Below are 18641 nucleotides of genomic sequence, written 5' to 3' on the forward strand. Positions count from 1 at the left end.
TATCCAATATGACAGTGAAAAAAGGCCCGTAGAAGTTGTGTACCAGTGTGTTGATTGAATTCGAATGTTAAAAGTGCGAAGTTGTGTTCCTATAAATGAAATTGAAGCTAGTATTTGGCACGAATTTGAACGTCTATCCAGCTGACGCGAAATTGAATGCCAACTTTTAGTCGTTAAATTGAATGAATTTCTCTCTGAATTGAATGAAATAAAATCTAAAAGGAATGACATGTAATGAAATTGAATACTCAAAGAATTAAAATGAACCGAGAGAGTAGAGCTGTGACCAAAATCGTTTGAATTTGAACGCTTTTTCATTAATTCGAATGCAAATCTGATGAAATCGGGCGGGAAAACCTATAATTTCCATGGACGTTTGTAGTGCCGTTGTGATCCACAAAGGGATGTATGGTATATGCACACTGCCAATAGTCGCCCAGACAGACAGACAGACAGACAGACACACATACACACACACACACACACACACACACGGCCATTATGCAGGTATGGGTGTAGGTCTACAGCTTAGCAGGTACAGGAAGGGCTGGCAGTGTGTTTCCATGCATGCAGGGGTCAAATAGAATCTATTACTTTATTGCGTTAATATCACACTCTTCGTGTGAGATACATGTATTCATTGCTGCTGGAAATAAAAATGTCAACACTCGGTACTTGGATACGACCCCGGCATAAAAAAGGAACACAACAAACAGCCCTGGATGGTGGTTCCGCGCCGATTCACTCTTCGCACCGTCAATTCCTTCATCTTGAGGTTTTAACCAACAGGTCAGAATAAAACCCAGTTATGCCACACATAATCATTTCTAATCGGAAAGCTGAAGTACATGTACTATGGTATCAAAGAATATCGATAGAAGTAAATGGCAGAATTACAGACTTGAGACAGTTTATTTCAGCGGATACTGATTGTATCAATGAAAGTATGAAGGTTAGATCTGAAGTCCCACCTATAGGGATCTATAATGGATACCATTGTTACTTTGTATTTTTCATTACGACGTAATAACATTATATAAATGAAAATTAATTATGCATTCCAAAACATTTCCCTATATGCCAGTGCTGCAGGCATTTTCAGTCATAGTTTTTATCAAGGAGGTACGGAATAATTTGCAATTGATTTTGATGTTATCTGTGAATTGTATTTATAGATCTTAACAGTATATGCACTCACACCCACAAAAGATAAAAGTCATGGCTTTTGGTCACTGGATAATTGGGAAACAATGTTCTGTGAAGATAGTATACAAAAACCTCTCTCCTGAGAAAATTTTAAAAAATGTAATATTTTGGATGTTTCGCTTAACTGTGGTGTGACATGAAAAGAACAGGATCCAAGTATTGATTGTGAAATCTCTCGGAAGATGGTTAGATTTGGAGAATCAAGCAATTTTGCTGAAATAAAACATGGACGATTTTTTTTAAAATCTTGACATGATTTTTCCTTACATTGATTCCTGCATTGCAATGCATTATGGGGTATCTGCACTCAATAGGAATAAGACTCAAAAACTTCAGAATAAGTACGCAATTGAAAAATGAATTAGGATTATCTTAGATCAAAGCATAAATTTAAACAAAGTAATCAGTGAAAGAGCGTATCAAATAATGGTATTGTGTTCTTGCTAACTGGAATCACCAATAAACAGACTAGTAACCTTCAGGACTCAATATCCAATAAAGTGCCCCCTTCATTAATACCCCGTCCAAGGACGGACTATTGAAGAAAATTATTTACGTATATTATGTTTTGTTATCTTGAACAATGCATTCCCATGCCCAATAGTGCATTGTTCGAAATGGAACGTCCCTCCATCTACTTTCAAAATTGTGAATATACTGCAAAGCTTAAAAAATTGATGAGATTAGTTATTAAATGAAATGAAATGCGGGCATTTATGACCTCGTGTGCATTCAGCGAGTGAAAACGGATGGGCCCTGGCGGATAGGTTTCGCGTTTCCTTTTATCATTCTTTTCTGCATTAACTAGTTAAGCGCACTTCGATATAACTTGGTTTCTTTCCACTTTCATTATGATATTCTGATAAAATTGCACAATTTATATGATTCTTGTATATTGTTTGATGTACTCGCCATGTGGATATAACTTGATACAGATATACATATAATGCATGTCTTATATTATGTTCCATGTAAATTCTTGATGTATGGAATCATGGTAAAACTCATTTGGCTCCTTTGGTAAACTGTTTTGTACAACTGAACATGCCAATCCTGCAGGAAGGAAAAGAAAAAATGAATGTGTCCATAAATATGAGTTAGATGTGTATCACAACCCAATTGTGAATTCTTCTTTTGTATATAGAGTTACAAAATGAAATTTTATTGCTACTTGTTTATTCATTTAAAAACAAATTTGATATTATTATAATTGTATCCATGTTTTTTTGAAACTTATGTGATTCAAAGTTCCTTAAATATTATGTACTCATGTATAAGCACTCATGTAAGCATTATGTATATTGCTTTGTATTACTTTATGTGGAAATAAAACCACTTGAATTGAATTGAATTAAAGGAATTTAGCCGTTTCATTTCTTGAAGGAACTGCATCGTTTCAGTGCTAATGTATCAAGTTTTGTATAGATTACAATATTTTCCCTCCAACTTTCTTTTTTCTTTTCTCATCTTCTTAAGTTTATGAGATACTATATAACGAACTCTGACCTTTACAAAATCCCATCTGATCGCTTCTGATCGATGCGTTTGGTCAAGCAAAAAGCAAATTATTGCTATGGCAACCGTTCTGTATGGTGATTTGTAACGCATATAAGTCTGTCACAGATTCATGTGTAACGAAAATTGTTGAAATTGTAGAAATTAATAGCCATAGTGTGTAGTACTATATAATATATATATATATATATGTTTGATATTGGTGGCGGGGAAAAGGAATTGTAAATAATGTGTCATACACAAATCAAATCAAATCACTACTGATACTTGCAACCCGAGAGCACAGTCCTGTTCACTAGTCTGGTAAATTCTATTGTTTATAAGTTACTCCGATAAACACTTCAAACACCACAGATAATACAGGTTAATCTATCATATATAAAGTGACATACAAATATGTCATCAGAGATGAATATATACTAGCATATAGTGTAGTAGGCCTCCTTCATACCATATGTCAACCCGTTACTGAACTTACCCAGTTCATTCACATTTCAGTAACATAGGATTGAAGCACGATAATTTTTGTTCAAACTACAGCCTATAGATTTTGTGTGTCATTTGCATCAGCGTATAACACTTCCTAACAGGCTTGGTGCAGCATCAAAACATGTATCTTTATAATGTGCATGTAATGTGCTGTATGTATGACCAGGGACAACTTATTTACTGAAACAAAATAAGGTCATTAAAAAAGTAATCTGTATAAACGAGTTAGCATCCCGTTCATTTGAGCAGAGAGGTCTAGTTTACAGTGTTATACCTTCTTTATAACCTTACATAAAAGTGTTTGCATTTACACACGTTCTCCCTTGCGCTGTGATATAAGACTTGGCCCCATTTCATTAAACTTGTTATCAATAACCAGTTGTTACAAGCTACTGAAATCCTTGCATCTGATTGGCTGAGAGCAAGTTTGTCATAGAAATGTGGCAGCCATCACTGATAACAAGTTTCATGAAACGTGACCCATGTCCCCATTGCAATGCCTCTCTTTGTGACTCATTTCTTTCCACAATAACTTTATGCCATGTTCACCTGAAAAACAAATACTAAAAGGTGTATTATTTACCTTACAAATTATTAAACGTATGGAGTACAGTCTGTATTAGAAATTGCACGTCTCACAATATCGCGATTTTGTAAACAACCTAAAAAGGCAGATAAATAATATTCGCCCACTTCAGTAAGTCACCGTACATGCACTGCATGTCTGAATGCACTCCTTTATAGCGTGCAAACAAATTATACCACCCTCCATTGATTATAATAGCAGGCTGTTTTTTGTTAAAGACCTTGAACTCACTATACGATTTGTACCAACTGCTTACAATATGACTGTGTGGGACTGTGTGGAAGAGATATGCCCTGTGCACGTAAAAGAAGCCACTGCACTTTTCGTAAAGAGCAGCGTGGAGTTACACTTATAGCTCCATGACAACAGGGTGAAATCGTGATGGTGAAATATGTCCGGCTGGCGATATCTACAGTAATCTTCAGGACTGAAGAAGGCGGATTGAGATATTCGCTATTCTCAAGGTGTTAAAAAACGAGGAAAATAATAAGAAAATATGGGAAATTTTCCCGATCATAATTTCAAGGATATTCCTTGTTATGCAACTTGTGAGGTATCCTGTGAAAGGTTTTATTTTGCTTTGTCTGATGATGAACTTTCTTTAAAGTGTTTAAAAGTGGCTCTTATAATATTATGTTAGGCGATCAAACTCTTCACAATTAATAATTTTATGTTGCCTGTAGCATCTTCTCCTTTGAACCTTTATCGTTGTGATAAAGGTTCAAATTCTTAGCGACTATAAAGAGGTTTTTCCCAATCCTTTAGCTACAATAAACAGACGTATGATTATGACCAAAGTATAAGGCTGAAATGAACGTTTATCGTTTTTTATTGTACATTATGAAATACTAACAGTCAGTCATAAAAAAAAAAATATCTAATAAGAACAGAACTGAGTATGACCCATTGCAATGCATTTCAAAAGGTTGAAAGCGAAGACATTAATCCTCTGGATAACGTACGAATAATTATCATCATTCACAACAGGCTTACTCTTGAATTGAGTTGAAGTTGATTGTACCTATATTTGCATCAGAAAACAAAAATCCCCCACACCCTCCCGTCCAATACCCTACCGCACCCCGCCCTCTCCTCTATATGTATATAGGTCGCTGCACTTATAGGTACATTTGTATTGAATTGGTTTGATCAAGGCCCACTACGTGTGAACCCCCATTAAAGGTTCTACTTAGGGGCCTATAATAATTATATCGAAGATAGGCTCTGCTGAATGCTTTTAAATATGAGTGCATGTCTGCAAGTGTTTTTGTCATTCCTATTTTTGTGCGTCTGCTTACTTTAAATCTTGTCCTCGATTTTTGTTTCAAGATTTAATCACTCCTCACCAATGATAGAAATTATCTCTAATTCGTCCTTCTTCATCTTATATACTAAGTTATTAGTGGTCACTATATAGTGCCATGAAAGGCAATTAACTATTGCATAATCATTGTATTCACAAAAAGCGCAAACTATACACCAATATAATGCACATTCAGCACTGTTCAGAATGAATGCACAATGCCTTGCACTGTCACTCATGCACAAAATGACTTCGTCTATAAAAAACCAACCCCAAAAACCTTTACCTGCCTACACACACATACACACTTCAGTAAGAAATTATCATCCCACATACTTGTTTCACCTTCCTTATAGTCAAACACTGCCTATGATGGCCGTCTCCTGTATCTCCCTTGCTGTGCATAAGAAATTAGTAATATTAGTATGAAATGAAATGAACTTAATGTCGCTATATTTTCCTATATGCTATAAAGGAAAGGATGTTAGGGAACTTTCATTTTCTAAACTGATTTCTATCTGTTTTACTCATTTTTCATACTTTGGTATATATTTACTTCAAGGAGAAATGCACAGATAAGGCCAAACCAAATACAGTCCGACCTCTCCTGTCCGGCATCCCTTTGTCCGGATCTCTTTGTTATCCGGATGCCGTCTCGGCTTGGTTTTTTTTTTCTCTCTCTCTTTGGTGTGTGTGTTTTCTTTCAAACATAGTTAGCATACATACACATCTAATTTTCATCTAAATAACATGCATTCAGACAGTCGCTACTCCCATATCACTGTAAGAACATGGACAGAAAACTTTTCATTAAATCAGGGCACGGTACAAGCAAACAAACAGCTGCGAGTATCATGGCCAACCCCACGTTTTTAAAAGGGTGTGTGTGTGGGGGGGGGGGCAGTTCATATTTCTAGTGCCACTTAAATCAATTAATTTGTTTATCTATGAATGAATTAATTGATTAATTTATTCATTTATATATTCATTTTTTTATTTTTCATTCATTCACTCGTTCATTCATTCATTCATTCATTCATTCATTTCATTCATGTATTTATTTTGTTCTTTTTTAGTATAGGTTTTCCCGGCCAATTTCGCACTTTTGTCAGTCCATTTGATAAAAGGTTCATTTAATCTAGCGAAAAATCCTCGTTACTGCACATTCTGTCATTCAAAATTGCAAGTTGGTCATTCAATTTAGTATTTCGATCAATGAAATTTGCACATGTGCCTTTCGAAGGGCATTCAAATTGGCACGTGCCCTTCAGTCATTCAAATTCGCCAGCACTGGCCGAAAAGGGTATTTCAGTCATTCAATTTCGCGTATGGGCAGTCAAATTGCAAGCATGTTCACTCAAATTAACGTCATGTTATTTCTTTCTTGAAAAGGTGAGAACATTTTTTTAACGCGTATTTCTATGTGACTTTTTGTTTCATCCACGAGTATCATAATTATCATAATTACAAGTCTCATAATATTTTGGACCCTATATAACTCGAGTGTGTTGTTCTATAACGCCCCTTTTCTTCTATACATGTCATTTTAGGCCTACATGTACCAATACTACTGATTAACTTCATCTTCTTACAGTCATGACAGCACAAGTTAGATGCAGACGTATTTCTCAAGAAGACAGAAAAAGAATTATAGGGACATTTGATGATCAAACCTTGACTGGCCAGATAAGTTGTGACCACATGCACTATCTTCGCACTGGAAGACTCATAAGCACATTCGAAAAAAAAAACTGTTGCCAAAATCTCTAAAATAAATACGACTGGAAATGTCGCTATGGCGACTGGTATGCCTCCGCCATAATGCATGATTCTCCTAATAGGTCTATAGTACATGTGGACAATGTGTGATTACATTTTCACAAAATTGGGAAAATATTAAAATGACATGTTTGTCACAAATGTATCGAATGTTCACCTTCCTTGACCTATGTTTAATTGGATGAATAGGAGAGCATGTATTTGGGGATTTAGAACTTTGACTTGACTTTGACCCTTTCATAAGTTTACGCACTTATGTAATTTTCAAGGTATGGAGAAAAATTGCAATTTCTGTATTGAACAGTAAATTGTTATCATTTTCATCTGGCCTTTGATTCATAAGAGAATCACTGTCAGGCAGAACATACACAAATATGTACTGTTTCAAGACAACTTGAGAAACTTCCCAGATGTGGAGAAAGAAGTAAGTTCAGCACTTTCACTTGATCTTTGACCTTTTGACCTTTTACCTTCTTAGCAAAAAAAAAAATCCCAGAGAATCTCTAGTGGGTTATACATGCATACATCAAATTTTAAAAAAATAATCCTGCTGGCATTGCATAGATATAAGGAAAATAGTAAAATTTTGAAGTATTGCCCTTGACCTTTGACCCATGACCTTTGACCCCATGACCTTTGACCCCATGAACCTCAAATTCAATAGATAACCACTGCCAGTCAGTACATGCATGTATACTTTGTTCCATAAAAATACCTTGAACAATTTCCAAGATACAGAGAAAAAAGTGAAATTTTAATAATAATAATAATAATAATACATTACATTTGTAATGCGCTTAATACAATGTTTCTAAGCGCACAGGGAAGAGACGACAGGAAAGATGAAAAATGAGGGAAAACAGACAGGTCAAAAATGAGTAAGAATAACATGACATAAATCAAATGTGTACCAGTAATTAAACACATACAATAATTGAATTACACTCAACACATTTTACTTTTTTTTATTTAAATTTAACATTTTAATTGACCATTTGACCATTGACCTTTTGACCTCATGAACCCAAACTTTCACCAGAGAATCTTAATCGGGTAATACATGTAAACACTAAGTTTCAAGAAAATATCTTCAGGCATTGCATAGATATGAGGGAAATAGTGAAATTTTAAGAATTTGACCTTGACCTTTTGACCTTTGACCTTGAGCATGTGCACCCTAAAGTTGATAGGCACAACTTCATCCCCTAATACACATACATGCAAAGTTTCATTAGGATACCTCAAAAGGTTTTGATAGTTACCCTGTCCACAAAATTCATTACGGACGGACGGAAGGACGGACGGAAGGACGGACGGACGGACAACCCGAAAACATAATGCCTCCGGCACCACTGCGTGGCGGAGGCATAAAAATATGAAATGTAATGACGCTTGCAAAACAATAACTATGTTGAAAAATATAAAGAAAGAACCAAAGCATAAACATGCGTGCTAAATGATATGCAAAAGATAAAATTGGATGCCCAAAAATGAATTCGAATGAACGAGTGCGGCATGTCCGTGATCACGTGACTATGTCAGTCTAAATTGAATGAACGAATAACGAAATGGCGCTTGTGTTACGAATTTCAATTGAAAAAGTGTTAATTAGAATGAGGCTAAAGGTAATTTGCATGTTCCTAAATGATTTTGAATGAAGAGATCATGAAATGGAAATACCGAACATGTCATCTACGCTAAATTTTGCTAAATGCAGCAATTAGGAATTGAACTGACAAAAGTGCGAAATTGGCCGGGAAAACCTATATCATGGTAACCCTTTCAGCTCACTCACACACTCAACTGCTCTACCGATCCCTGCATCACGTACAAAATACAATTTGAATAAAAAACAAAAACTTACAGACATGGTAACAGAAAGGAAACACGACTTACACAAAATTATACATACACGAGAAACGGTTGTACACATGCCATTGAAGCAAAAACAAAAATAAAATCAAGTGCAGAAACAAAAATAAAAAGGAACAAAGAAAAGCCGCACACATACATTATAACATTCACCTCCACACCAGTGTACACACCCACCCAGACCCACACTTAAACTTGCACACACACACACACACACACACACACACACACACACACACACACACACAAACAAACAAACAGCCATGCTTCCGAATATAAAGTCTATCGAGGAAACTTAGCATTTTGCAATGCCGTTATGTGAGTTAACAAAGGTAGCGTTTCCAATGAAATCACCTCCACACCAGTGCACACACCCACCCAGACCCACACTTAAACTTGCACACACACACACACACACACACACACAAACAAACAAACAGCCATGCTTCCGAATATAAAGTCTATCGAGGAAACCTAGCATTTTGCAATGCCGTTATGTGAGTTAACAAAGGTAGCGTTTCCAATGAAATCATTTAAAGGGGCATTCCAGACGATTTTCATATTAATTTCACATCATGTAGTACATAAGTCACAGCTCCATGTATAGATTCGTGGAATTTATTGTGGTTCTTGAGCAGAGAAAAAATACTTTGAAAAAACCTCAACAAATTACACTGAACAAGGTTGATGACATAGGGCTCACATATTTCAGAAATGTAGTAGTGTAATAATATTCCATTATAATACATTTGTACTGCTTGCTTGCGAGTTCACCATCATATCATAATAAGGGAGTTCACGGTTGCGATTTGCGCATGTGCAAAATAAAGGTCAAATGAGAATGTTTGTGTATTTGCCATTGACTTTCAAACGAAAAGAATCCTCAGGCAAATGAGGATTTGGAATGTTAAGTTGTGTGTTTCACCTTGTTAGAACGCACAGGTGAAAATGATTCATCAATAATGTTTAACAAATAAAAGCTGCACACGCATTTCATTGACATTGATTACAAAGGTGGCATGCTTCAACAAAAAAAAATGCTCTGTCACAGGTCCTTTCCATGTTATTTGAAAGTCTGTGGTGTAGGGGTCGACAAGACATGCGCTAACCATGAACTCCCTTATACATTTATTTTGTACTGCTTGCATGCTTGCGAGTTCACCTGTGTACAATCTGTGCATGCAGGGAGGTGTCTCCCTGGTGCATGCCTTCATCTTTTGTTCTGCTTCCTTGAGCCCCAACTCATGCATTCCTGTGCATGGTGACCCTGCCATGTCATCATCCTTGTTCATGGCAATTCGTCACAAATTTCGAAAATATTCTTATTCTTCATCCCAGTTATCATAAATTTTGAAACTCTGCCCTCAGTATAACTAATTTATAGTTGTTCAGGGTAGATCCTGTTTGGCACATGCATGCTTCAAATATTTTTGAGCGGCGGCTTCGAACATCTAGCAAAGGAAATACTAGTAAGACGGTTGTGACTTCTTTCTCTAGAACCTCCTTGGTATTATCATGGACCTAATATACGTACATAAGAAATGGACTGTTCACGGCAGTCTTTCTTTGATGTAATGATCGTCACCGACACCTGATTATGTGCATCTTAATGAGTACATGCAGGTGTCTGGACAATAACGATTGTGTGATCATGTATCGTCACTAACACAAGGATCGTTTCCCTCATTTCAGTCTTGTTTCGCTGATGTGCCTTTTTTCAGACGTGTTCTCTACCATTACCGTCCTTTTTGCTCTGGAATAAACTGGAGAAAAGTGAAATATTGAGATCGCAAATGACAATCATTCTGCCAAAATGTTAACTCTCTTTTAAAAACTGCCTGCTTCTCCCAAGCGAAATGAGGTATGATTTCCTAACATACACCACAACTGCACATTCACTTTACTTGATATTTGTGAGTTATTTTCTTCTGCGCATATAGTTTTAGATTTCTCGAATCTCCGTCTTGTTCTTCTCCCGGCTTGCTGGCGGTGACGCTCATGGGATCAAAACAGTAAAGCATGCTAAAAAATGTCTTTGTGGCGCTTTTGAGATGTACGGGTGCATGAATGATACGATGAATGTCCATGTGTATTAGGTCCATGGTATTATGTAGAGGAGGTAAGTAGATGTGTACAAATTATTCTGCATGTGATGTGGTTGTTGCAGCTGGGTGCTGCATGTTATACGTTATACATGCGGGGGTTTCGTTGCAGAGCGTCAACCCGACAAAAGACTGCATGAATACAATGTTTTTGTGGAGTGTCTGGGATTATTTTTTTATATATCTTTTTTTTTTTGAGAGGAGAATATAGTTGCGATATGTATTATGTTTATGAGTGTTGTACCAATTCAAAGGAGGTTTGAGAAATGGAGTTCCAACTGGTTGTAAACATTCAAACAGCTGCCAGTTTTCTTTTGACATACAAAAGGATTCCACAGGTGCATTTGGAACTTTGATGATCGGGGTTCGATGCCGCCGTCTTTCCGAGCAAAGAGATGGAACGCCAACATAATGTCGGCTATATTTTGTTTGTTTTTGTAATAAAAGAGATTAAATTTCAGCTAATGATAAAGCATATGAAAAAGAGAGTAACTCCTGTCCAGGATTACGGTCAAAAAGTGTAAATCTGAGCCGTACGTTGTAAAAATATTTGAACTGCACCCTTATATACTTGAAAGTTGATTGTATCATCTTTCAGTTCACTTCCGACAAATGAAACTGATATGGTATAATCTTCAAGTGTAGTTCTTTATTCATTTATACAATGTTAGATTAGTGTAAAAACATGTAAAGTCGGGTAATTTTAATTCTTATTTCGTCAATTTTTTGTGGAATTTTTGTTTGCACTTTCCTGTGTCTGTACCTTTATGTACCGCTCATGTTTCATAGGAAGGGACAGCGAAAAATAATTACCATCATAAAGACATATCTTCCATTGAGAATGACGAGTCATGATGCAATGCCACATGAATCAGTTGTCTTCCTTTCTGTGAGGCAGCTCAGTTTCATACTTCAAATATTTCTTAGTGGCGGCATCAAACGTGGGATCAAAGGGAATGACACTGTTGTTACTCCATCTCTTGAACCTCCGAAGTTGTACATGCCATATTCGTAGACGTGTATTTCACATAATACACTTTCAGCGTAATGCCCCTGTAGCAAGCTATACAACGTCCTTTGCATTTGGCGTGCGCGTACGCGTACGACTACAGAAATATCGTAGTTCTCTTCTCATTGTCAGCACGACTCAAGACCTACGTCGACCGCTCTAAGCATTTGCTACTTGTCGGATGCGGTCAGACGCCCCTGGAGTCTCCTCTGCACATGCATGTCTCAATATACCGGTAGAAAAAGGATGATGTTTCGCGTAGCCGTAATCGGTGGTGGTGTGTCGGGCCTGGCCGCGATTAAAACATGCCTCGAAGAGGGATTTGAACCTGTTTGCTTTGAGAAAGAAGCATTCTTCGGTAAGTCTTGCCGATTTTCAGGCCGAACAGGTCTTCAGACAGATGAATCTGAAAACGTGATACAGTCTGTAACACGCAGGATTCACATAGTTACTTGAATCAGTCTCACCTCTCAGCTTGGATGAACCTTGTGAATAGTGCAGTGAGTGTAGTGGATCGATTGTGAGGATTAAAATATTGCTTGTCGGGTCTGTCACAAATAAGTTTTTATTCATCCAACTGTACTGTAACTTGAAATGAACTGCAACCCGCTTGCTTGTCTGAGGCATTTTATTTTTATGGCAAAAGACACATAAACCTGGAGCCGTAGATATAACATGATTTCCGGCACTTGTCTCTGATTCAGACTGTGTAAGTCACTAGCCGTGTTTTATAAAACACTTGAGCCACAATAAGTAAAGAGCTGTTCCATTCACGTGGTTTTGGTCAATCATTTGTCAACGGGCTTATTTGATGTGTCAAGGAAGGGTACCGATAGGGTAACCAACTTTTACGCTAGATTCTTATTTTCATTCTGATCTGTGCTGGAACAATGGACGGTCAAATTTATAGAAAATTGGTTTAGACAGATTTTAGTTTTGGAGTGCCTTAGTTTGTGCAGAATTTAAGCATACTTCTGCGATGCTACTGGGAAATTGATAAAATCCAATATCCATGCAAGTGTTTGAAACACTAAAAAAAAAAGAAAAAAAAGGGATTAAGAGGCATTCAATTCCTTTCTATAGAATAAATAAGAGAATCGTTCTTGTTGAACAAACAACGAAACAAACACGATTATTTGTAAAGAGCCATGCAATCAAACGAACATTTAAGTGAGTTTCAATCGAAAGAAATAGCGGATTCAACCGTCATTTGTTTCATCATGTATTTTGTGAAGCTTAAAAAAAAGATTTAAAACAGCGTCGTAAATATGACCTATAGATTAATTAATTTGTCATATTTGTGAAGCACATTTGCAGAGTAGAGTGCAGTTTATGACATGAGGAGGACCATAATGGGTACACATCAATAGTAGACTCTGAGTAAAAACAATACAAAACTCGAAAAAAAAAAAAAAACACACCAAACAAACAAGAAATCACTTGCGGTCTCAAACAATACGTCTTTAAACAAATGCCAACTCATTCACCCGGAAAAGAGCGGGAACGTCTCCGCGACGTCTCTTTCAGGTCACAGTTGGTCTCCGCGAGGTCGCGGGGACGTCTCAGAGACGTCGCGCACAAAATTTGTCTCCGGCACTTGGCTGCAACTATAAGGAGACGTCGCGGAGACGTCTCTGAGACTTCATGGAGACTGGAAAGGGTGGGGGGGGGGGGGGGGGAATCAAGCGTGTTTGTTCTCCTGCCACTCTCCGGAGACCAGGCTTGTCTCCAGGAGACGTCGTGGAGACGTCGCGGGGACGTCGTGGAAACGTCTCCGCGACCAACGAGACTCGAGTCGCTTCCCGGTCGTTACTAGCTTATATAGATAATGTCTCCAAGCCAATACCCACTTACAGGGATTACCAGTGGTCTTGATAATCGCATTTAATCTTTCTTATTATCTTTGATCACGGAAAAGTATATTCGCATAACTTGGATGGATTGTTGCGCTACTACATTATTATCATATGGAAGAGACAATGAAATCGAGGTTCTCTTAGGTTATAAAAGAGAAGGAAATCTGACATTTTCATATCCAAGCATGAGTCTGATTGTTTTGATATAAACTTAATGTCAATTAATAGAATTTCAAAGGCATTGTAACTGGGCCCATCCATCCATCCACGACGGGGTAATGGCATCGACGTTTGCAGTCTTCTGTATAATTATGTAGTTGCCATTAGTAACGGATAGGCAGGTGAGACCCCTCTCTGGTAACGGATGAGTACTTGCGATTAATTAGAAAGTGCTTTCGCCGGATAACTCACCAACCGCGTCATAGCCTTTGACAAGGCATCGCGGTTGAGGAATGAGACTAACATCTACGTGCCTCACCACCGTGTATTACATAGCCTTACGTTAGTTGACGGTCGTGGCGCTGTTAGGGTTAGATCAAGGAGGTACTAGTACCTCCTTGGTTAGATTCTGTATCCCTCGATATCGAAGTTTGAGCCAGACAATTGATATCGACTCCCAGCAGCGCGCCAGGGGCGTCGATAAGTACTACTGCACGAGAAGTCCAGCCGCGAGGCCATGCGAAACCACTGAACTCGATCAGTGCATGCAACCCGGGTCTTCCCTGCAGATTTGCGTACTAGACAGTATGAATTATTCATAATATCAAATAAGGGCGGCGATGTGGCTCAGTCAACCTCCCTGCACATCTGCTTCACAATCAACTGAATCGGGTCATCGATTCCCACTGAGCCGATAAACCTGTTGTAACTCCATAATCATGCCGCTGCCTCGAGGAAAGGGGGAGGGGGGGGGGGGAGAGAAACGCTCTCTTCCTCGGATAAGATATTAGTTGTTTGTTAATTTTCCATCTGAGAAGATGGCTGGATAGCCCATATTCAGCTATGCTAAGTTGGTCTTCCATGTGGTCCAGTTGGATGTGAGCGCAGGCGGGACCACTTCACCGGGTTAAACACTCTGCTCTTTTTTTTTTCTTTTTTTTTTTTGCGGTGCATGAATGAAGCGGGATCTTTTACTGCATGAGTTGTGACTCTCTCACGCACGGAACCTCCACTAAAATATATCCTATCCGAGGGACAGAGTGTTTTGCCTCTTGCTAGAGGGGACGGTATGATAACACACGACATTGCTCAGTCTAGACTTGGGTTCGAACCCGGGTCGCTTGGGTCGGAGGCAAACGCGCTACCGACTGAGCCAACTCACCGCAATTCTCTTGTGTAAGGGAATTTACATGCATGCAAAATATTCCATTTAAAGAACATTTTCATTCATCGCAAAGAGCAAGGTGCTAATCAAAGAGATTCTTTGGTGTTAACTCAGTGAAGTGATCCACCCAGAGAGTCGAAGACTCTCATCCCCAGGGTACTCCCTCATGTCTAGACACCAGAAAACGGGCGAATGACACCGACCCCTCATGGTTCGCTCCAGGTGACTACCAGCGTTCAAAGCTCGATAGTGGCTGCGTCATTCGGTCTCTCGTTTCGCTTACACGTTGCCTCGCAGTTAGTTTTTTTTTTCCAATCCTCAGCTTCTAATAGGACTTGTCAAAATTCTAACCCCATCACGACTCTAGTCTTTTTTCCATGACTGCTGTGCATGGAGCATGTATTCATTAATTCATCTTCACCGTCATCGTGGAATGCAGATTTCGCATTCATGTTCCTCACCGCTTTCATCTTATATCATAGTAACGTACTTGTCTTCTATAATTGAAACAAAAAGAAAATCCTCAATCGCTTAAAAGTAAAAGAAAAACTGGTATGATTAAGAAAAATAGTAAAAAGTATTTGGAAACGAACGATTGATTTATATTTTGGAAGTTGCGTTCTATGCGAGAGGATCGAGAAGAAAAAAAAAGAGTATGAATATGAATGTAATTAAATCTAAATCAGAGATTTTGTTATTGAAGTTTGTCTTATCGACTTAACCCATTGCGCGACGATAAAAGACCACAAATTAGAAACTACTATCGGCATTTACGACTGCCATTTCTTTACCAAGGATTTTCTATTTATCATCCAAACATAAATCCATGCTGTTCCATACTAGGTGATACTTCAGGAAATTACAAACAGGTGAATCACTCAATCACAGGAAAACTTGTACGTAAATGGTGTGACGGCCATCACAGTGGGGTCCGTCTTGCCCGTGCACATTCACCTGGGTCCGTTTTATTCGACCCATGGAGTAAAAATGGACCTTCGCTCAACATTTTCTTTATGATCACAATTTTAAAGAAAACTAAGGGATTCTCATGAAAATGTATAACTTTTATAACCTAATCCTATCCTTTGTTGCTAGAAAAAGCTCGAGGCATTATATACTGCTGTAATATATATACACATAATATATATAACAGATATATACAAAACTGCATCTATAGAGGTATAGCGAAGAAACGGGTTGCGCGGAGTAAAATAAGCCCTCGATCTTGATTCACGATTGCTATTTTGTTATGAGCCTGAGGGGAATAGCTGGAAAATGTTGAAAGCAGTGTATGGTACCTCATACGAGTCATGTGGAGACGCATGCGTGATATTCAAGGTGACTTTCAGGTTGTGATACTTCCTGCCCTCGTTTGGAAGAGCTGCTCCACGCCACTTCTTTGTCGCACCATTTCTTTGTTACATCATGGAGCTGCACGTACAAACACAGAGAATGTAGTCGGTCTCTGGCGATTGCTCAACGTCAGGCATAAAGGGAGGGTTCTTATTTACTAAGAGCAATTTGATATGTTTCGAGGATGGTTGATGCATGAGTCTACCTATATATAGCTCTATGGTTGATGTATCCGTGTTGTGAATGTAGCTACAGTACAGGGGCACCCTGCGTACGGCAGGTTGAATGCCATCCGCTACCCCCTCCACGTGGAATAAACCTACATCTGTGAAGTTCATTATCTTTGAGGTCGACTGGGGCGCAATTTATTTTGTATACATGACGTCACGTGAGCTTACACGCACGTGATCTCTTGCTTGTCGGCATTCTGTAGTCACGTGTTTGACATGACCTTTGTCACTAAAATACTTAAACTGGTATAAGATGCATGAAGTAGGCCTACAATATATAGGACCTAATTTATGAAAGATCCTAAAGGGAATTAAGTGCCAGTGCATCACTACACAGAAACACAACACCCATTGGTTAGACGACTTGTTCATGGATCTATTGAACCAGGCAAGGTTCGAGGTCTAGAAGGGCGCCTTACATCCTTCATTAACCTCCGGATGATTTTCAGACTTTTACATGAACAACTATAAATTGGTTACACTGGGTGCAGAGTTTCAGAATTTGTAGTGATTGGGATGAGGAATAGGAGTGCTTTCAAAAATTTATAACAAATCAAGGATGATGACATGGCAGCCTCACCATAAGAATGCATGAGTATATAGTAGCTGAAGGAAGCAGAACAAAAGAAGAAGGCATGCATAAATTCTGCACATGTGAACTTGTATAAGCACGTGCTATTGTAATGAAATTACATTGCTACATTTCTGAAATATGTGAGGCTCCTATGTCATTATCTTTGTTCAGTGTAATTTGTTTTGGGTTTTCAGAGTATTGATTTCTCTGCTCAAGGATCACAATGAATTCCACAAATCTATACATGGAGCTGTATGTACAGTACAGGATGTGAAATTATGAAAATCGTCTGGAATGCCTCTTTAAACCAAGGAAATTTACACCATTGAGTGCGTGATAAGTGCCTCCCACCTACAAACGAAACACGGTCATTACACTGATCTCTTATAGGCCTATGGACAGTGGGCCATTATCATAATATTTCATACAAATATTATGCGTGCACACGCACACACAGACGTACGTCAACACAGCTGGACACTCAGGAGCACAGAAAAAACACGCCATCCGCTACACGAGCATGGAGCTTAAAGGGATTGTGTAAGTTTTGGTCGAGATGCTGATTCAGGTTGTATCTTTTTGCGAGATAACTAGAAACCACTTACATGAAATATCATTTTAAAGAACATACAACATTCTAAGTGGAGTTCAAAGTTTATTTGAGGATAATCGGTTGACAATGGCTGAAATATCCAAAAGCAAAGAGGTCCTCATAAAAGGTGTTACCAATCTTTTATCGAGACCACTATGTTTTGCTTTGTTTCTGGATATCTTAGCTATTTCAGAACCGATTTTCATCGAGTAAACTTTGAATTTTTCTTAGTTGTTATATGCTCTTTAATATTTCATATAAATGATTTCTAATTATCGCGTAAGATTTAATCAAAAGCAAACAATAGTTAAAGAGCACATGCTCATCTTGAATCAGTGATACATTTTAGAACCAGGTGTTGAAAATGTCAGAACAACAAAGGTATCATATTTATATATTTAGGCATGAACAATGATATGAAAACACAGCATATTAAACATTAAAGCCGTCGCGATATAGATTTGAAATTGTTTATAAATTATACCACCAGGAACTTCAATTTACAAGCCATCAGAAACAGAAAAGCTAATGCATATCAGAGTCTACCCTACTGTTTGCATAGTTAAGTCCAAGGAGGGTAAGTCACTGTATAGATGACTACAGTCATGTATTATGGCACAAACCAAACAATAGAAAGCTGTACACATACCACAAATGCATACCACAAACCTGCACGCAAACACCACACAAAGATATTGACAATTAAAAGCTAAAATGATCACTCGTGCACAAAATTCAGGTGACTACCGAAAGGCACAATGTGGAAAAAAAGGAAATAGAAACGCACAATGATATTAGAATCTCCCCAATGGCAATGTACACACACACACACACACAAAAAAAAAAAAAAA

The 18641-nt window shown here is 38.1% G+C and overlaps 1 protein-coding gene across 1 annotated transcript in view; it reads left to right on the forward strand.

Moving 5' to 3' along the window:
• The first annotated feature begins 12063 nt into the window (after positions 1-12063).
• Positions 12064-18641, forward strand: part of LOC140231708 (flavin-containing monooxygenase 5-like) — a 38648-nt gene continuing 32070 nt past the window's right edge. Inside the window, exon 1 of the mRNA XM_072311862.1 lies at positions 12064-12219. Within this exon, the coding sequence (XP_072167963.1) occupies positions 12081-12219 (139 nt within the window). The 5' untranslated portion in view covers positions 12064-12080. The remainder of the gene's footprint in view (positions 12220-18641) is intronic.

The sequence above is a fragment of the Diadema setosum genome, chromosome 8 (assembly GCF_964275005.1).
Source record: "Diadema setosum chromosome 8, eeDiaSeto1, whole genome shotgun sequence".
Taxonomy (NCBI): domain Eukaryota; kingdom Metazoa; phylum Echinodermata; class Echinoidea; order Diadematoida; family Diadematidae; genus Diadema; species Diadema setosum.